The 5061-nt window shown below is 45.8% G+C and overlaps 1 protein-coding gene across 1 annotated transcript; it reads right to left on the reverse strand.

Moving 5' to 3' along the window:
- Positions 1-2744: 2744 nt before the first annotated feature.
- On the reverse strand, positions 2745-3905 carry LCE3D (late cornified envelope 3D). The gene is made up of 2 exons (XM_086394096.1): positions 3836-3905; positions 2745-3314 (listed from the first exon to the last, which is right to left on the reverse strand). Exon 2 carries the CDS (start codon positions 3291-3293, stop codon positions 3030-3032), a length of 264 nt encoding a protein of 87 aa, XP_086250222.1. The 5' UTR covers positions 3294-3314; positions 3836-3905; the 3' UTR covers positions 2745-3029.
- Between the last annotated feature and the right edge of the window lie 1156 nt (positions 3906-5061).

Here is a 5061-nt window from a genome sequence, read left to right on the forward strand (position 1 = left end):
AAACATCAATTCTTCAGCACTCAGCTTTCTTTATAGTCCAACACTCACATCCATACATGACTACTGGAAAAACCATAGCCTTGACTAGACAGACCTTTGTTGGCAAAGTAATGTCTCTGCTTTTTAATATGCTGTCTGGGTTGGTCATAACTTTCCTTCCAAGGAGTAAGTGTCTTTTAATTTCATGGCTGCAGACACATTAAGGGCTTTAAAGATCTTTTAATTTTATGAACTTACTGTGCCAGTTTGGCTTTAGTTCAGACACTATTATGTCTATATTACAGTAAGTTCCTTACATAAGGACCTTCAAGTTGTGAACTTTCAAAGATGCAAATGTGCATCTGGTTCCACCAAGGAACCAGAGCCTGTGCCGTCAGCGTCAGACATAAGTGACATTGCAGCCTGCCCTTTGTCTCTTATTGCTGACAATCCTTCAGCTCTACCATCTCCCAGCTCCTCTCTGTCCTTCAGTCAGTAACTCTTCTTGCCTATTCACTCAATGCCCACTCCTATATGCTAGCCATTGTACTGTACTATTGTAGTTTACAAGGTACTGTACTATAAAATGTAAAATGTTTTATTTTTTGTGTTTGTTTCTTTTTTATGTACCATTTTTGTGAAAAGCATTATAAACCTATTAAACTATGGTACTATATAGCCAATTTTGTTAGTTGGGTAGTTAGGGTAACTTTCTTGGACTTATAAACAAATTGGACTTAAATGAATGTACTCAGAATGGAATTCATTAGTGTGTAGGAAACACTGTATTATTTTTTGTGTGTGTGGTACAATACACATAGCATAAATTTTACCATTTTAACCATTTTTAGATGTATATCCATTCATCTGTTGATGGACACTGGGGTTTATTCCACCATTTTGCTAGCTTGCAAAGTGCGGCTATGAACAAAGTTGCATGAGTGTCTGTGTCCCTGTTTTCAATTCTTTGGGTATATACCTAGCAGTGGAATTCTATGATGTCTTATTGGTTTTTTAGTTTTTTTTTGTTTGTTTTTTTTTAAGAACTATCTTGGCTCAAATCTGGCTGATCATTTCTGATTTTCCGTTATTTCACAATCTGTAGTCTTGATCCTCATGTAAAGAGGTGATTTCCATAGGCGATAAGGAGACGTGGTCAGTTGTTCAATGGCTGGACTTTCTTTTAAAATTGGGAAGAGCACCTTCCTTCCCCAGATGGGTGCTCTTGCAGCTATGACTTATGTGGTTTGGAATCTTAGTGATATAGAGTTAAAAAAGCAATATTAAACACAGCTGGATTGGAAAAAAGTAGTTTAGAAAGCATTCTGTTAGTTGCTGCTTATTTATTCATGGCGTCACTGAGTCTTCATTGCTGCGTGTAGGCTTTCTCTAGTTGCAGATAGTGGGGACTACTCTCCAGCAGCAGTGATGGTCTTCTCACTGCAACGTCTTCTCCTGTTGTGGAGCTTGGACTCCAGGGCATCGGCTCAGTAGCTGTGGCGCCAAGGCATGTGGGATAAAACGCAGGCCCCAAGCATTGGCAGGAAGATTCTTAATCACTAGACCACCAGGGAAGTCCCCTATTACTTGCTTTGAAGCAAATCAGGGTAATACGTTGGTTGCACTGAAGGCCCTGCTGCCAAATTGTGTGACCTTGGCAAGTTAAGGAAACATGCAATAACACAATAACACAAAAACACAATATGGTTTTGTGTCCATAGCTGAGAGAGAACCGACATCCAAGTCTTGTCAGAAGCATTTGAGGATCTGTATGCCAAACAATTAAAACTATGCCTGGCTCACAGTAGGTGCTAAATGAATATTTGATCTTATGATTATTTTCATTTTCAAAACCAGGGCCATCTCCCACTATCACTTTTCTCTTTTTCCAAATTTTCTTAGGTCAGATGTTTACATGCAGAGTCCGCATCCTATTTCTCCACATCTAGAACCACTCCAGTTTTCACTTTCACCATTTAATTGCCCCCAGATCTTTACTGAAGAAATTGAATTAGTAGTTACCCGTTAGGGCTTCCATTCCTCCCCTGGTCTCTCAACAACTTTTCTGCTGATTTTGGATTCTTCAGCTCCCAATCCCTGTCTCTTCAATGGGGATCCTGGAATTGCCTTTCACATTCTGGTGGTGGTGGTCACCTCCCTGAGAAGTCTGCTTCGGAGTCAGAGCACTTTTCACACCATTACTTAGTGGGCAGTAAGGCCTTTCATTGGTGTGGGATCAAAACCAGTAACCCCTCTCCCCTTCATGAACCAACATAAAGTTTTCCTACAAGCCCTTTTGGAGGAGTTGGAGCTATTAATTTTTCTGATCTAGAATCAGTGTATTATTCCTTATGCAAAGTGGTGGTGGCTGGAGGAGCAGAGAGGAGAGAGACTCACAGAGCAGCCTGCTATCGTTGCTTAGCTGCTCAGTCATGTCCAACTCTTTCGACCCCAAGGACTGTAGCCCACCAGGCTCCTCTGTCTGTGGGATTTCCCAGGTGAGAATACTGGAGCGGGTTGCCATTTCCTTCTCCAGGGGATCTTCCCGGACCCAGGATCGAACTGGCATCTCCTGCATTGGCAGATGGATTCTTTACCATTGAGCCACCAGGGAAGCCCAAATAAATCTTTTGTGATCCCATGGATTGTTGCCTGCCAGACTCCTCTGTCCATGGGATTTCCTAGACAAGAATACTGGAGTGGTTTGCCATTTTCTTCTCCCACAGAACAGCCTGCCCTGCAGCAAAGTCACAGACAGTCTAGGATGCAGAGGAAACAAAAACTTTATTCTTTCATAGGATCAGACAGGGGTGATGACAATCAAGGGGGCAGATACTATAATTTCCAGCAGAGATGAGGTGGGTATCCAGTGGGCTCCTGGAGAGTGGATAGCAAGATCCACTGTGGAGGGCTCAGCCGCTCTCCAGGAGCATCTCAGCAATGGCCAAGGGCTCAGAGACTGGGGTGTTGGGAAGGAAAACACTAGGCTGACAAAGGCTTTGGATTCTTGTTTCCTCTGAAATCACGTGTCTCAGCATCAGGAGGCCAGGTCAGCAGCAGCCTCCAGATCCCTGGCCACAGCCAGAGCGCCCGGACTGCAGACCACCATCACCATCGCAGGAGTCGGAGCTCTGGCGCCGGCAGCGGTGGGACCTGCGGCGCCTGTGGGAGCCCAGGCAGCAGCCGCCCTCAGAGCTGGGGGCGCAGCCTGAGGAGGCTGGAGGCAGACAGTGTGCTGGGCTCTTTGGGGGGCACTTGGGGGAAGGGCACTTGGGAGGGCGCTGGCATTGCTGCTGGTTCTGCTGGCAGGACATCTCAGCGGGAAGTCAGTGAGCCTGGACACATTCAAGGAGAAAAGATCAGTGCACAAGCTCCAGGTCAGTGTCTCCTCTGTGAGCGGTCTTACTAGGGCCTATGCTTCTAATCCCAGCTACCTCCTGAGCTGTGATATTCAGGAGGAAAGCGGAAATGGATCTCAAGTTCAACTGACCTGGCAAGACAGTTCCCTCACTCTCTACTCCTTCCTAGAACCATGCTGTCATCCTCTAAGTGGGCCCCATAGAAACACGGAGGCAAGTACACCCCACTGGGAAGTGACCCCTGGAGGATGTCTGTGTGTGTATGTGTTTCGGAATGATGACTGGGGGGATGCTGAGAGCCAGGGCTCTCGTGTGTCCCAGACCCTGATTCCTCCCACACAAGTTGTTGCTCACTGTCCCCTGCCCTGCCCCCAACTGCTCTCCAAAGTCCCCTTCTTGCTGTCTCCACAGACACCTCTGCTTCTCTCTTCCCCACCAACCCCGAGTTTGTCTCCGCCACACTCCCTGCTGAGGCTCTGTCCCCTCCAGTCACTCACCGCTGCAGTGGAGGCAGAAGGATGCTCCTGAGGAAGATGTGGATGTGGAGCCCAAGGCAGGGGCCCTTTTATCCTGCGCTGGGTGTGTGATGCACCGCCGGAGCATCCTGCTGCTTTCACAATCAGGGGGAGGGTGACACACACTCCCATCCTGGCTTTCCAGCTTCTTCCTGCATCCTTGCCAAGATGTCAGGTGAGAGGGAATCAGGAAATGTGGATGACGACTCAGGTGTGTTGGGGACCTGCCGTTTCTCCTTTCATTCATGCAGCTCAGATGCTTTAATTTCAGCTCTGCCTCTTGCATCTTTGCTGAATGAAGAAATGTGAGGATGTAGACATATATGTGACATATTTCCTGACCTTGAACATTTCAAGTTTAAGTGGACAGACTTCACAGAAACAAAACATATGTCTGATACCGTGTGATTTGTCCTGTGATACAGTTGTCTCCAAATGCCACTGTCTTGTTTCTGCATATTTCCAAGGGTAATGATGTTTTCAGATGTAATTACCTCCTGACATCTGGAGATATTGAGTGGTCTGAGACCACTGGACCCTGGGGATGAGATGTGTTGGGCAACAGATGTAGGGTGGGGTGCAGAGAGACCCCTTAAGAGAACTAAGACAGAATTATATAAATGAGCAGTTTAAGTATCAAAAGGACGCACAATAGTTGAGATCACAAGACTCATACTTGTGAGAAAAATCCAGTTTGTCCATAGTTAGTTTCCTGTGAGATACAATGATATTGATTATAAGAAATAAAATGATCTCCTAGTGTGAAATGCTTCATGTGATTGATGAGAGTCATGCAGATGATTTGTCCAATATGATGCTGTTGATGAGGCTGATGATGATGGTGATATTATATACATCACATTTAGTGGAACAGATCCGAGAGTTTCTCAGGTTTGTATATGATGATTTTGTATAAAAATCTGAATCCCATTTTCCCATTGCATTTTAAAAATGATTTTATTTATCTATTTGGTTTTGTGGCTGTGCTGGGTCTTCGTTCCTGTGTAGCTTTTTCTCTAGTTGTGGCGAGCAGGGGCTGCTGTCTGGTTGCTGTGTGCTGACTTCTCATTGCAGTGGCTTCTCTTGTTGCAGAGCACAGGCTCCAGGCTGCGCGGGCTTCAGCAGTTGCAGCCCCTGCACTCTAGAGCCCAGGTTCAGTAGTTGTGGTGCTCAGGCATAGTTGGGCTTTCCAGGTGGCTCAGTGGTAA

This window comes from Bos grunniens, chromosome 3 (assembly GCF_055505025.1).
Source record: "Bos grunniens cultivar Pamir isolate PY7600 chromosome 3, Bosgru_T2T1.0, whole genome shotgun sequence".
NCBI lineage: Eukaryota > Metazoa > Chordata > Mammalia > Artiodactyla > Bovidae > Bos > Bos grunniens.

Coding starts and splice junctions, on each gene's coding strand:
- LCE3D (XM_086394096.1), bottom strand. CDS start 3,293: ATGTCCTGCCAGCAGAACCAGCAGCAATGCCAGCGCCCTCCCAAGTGC.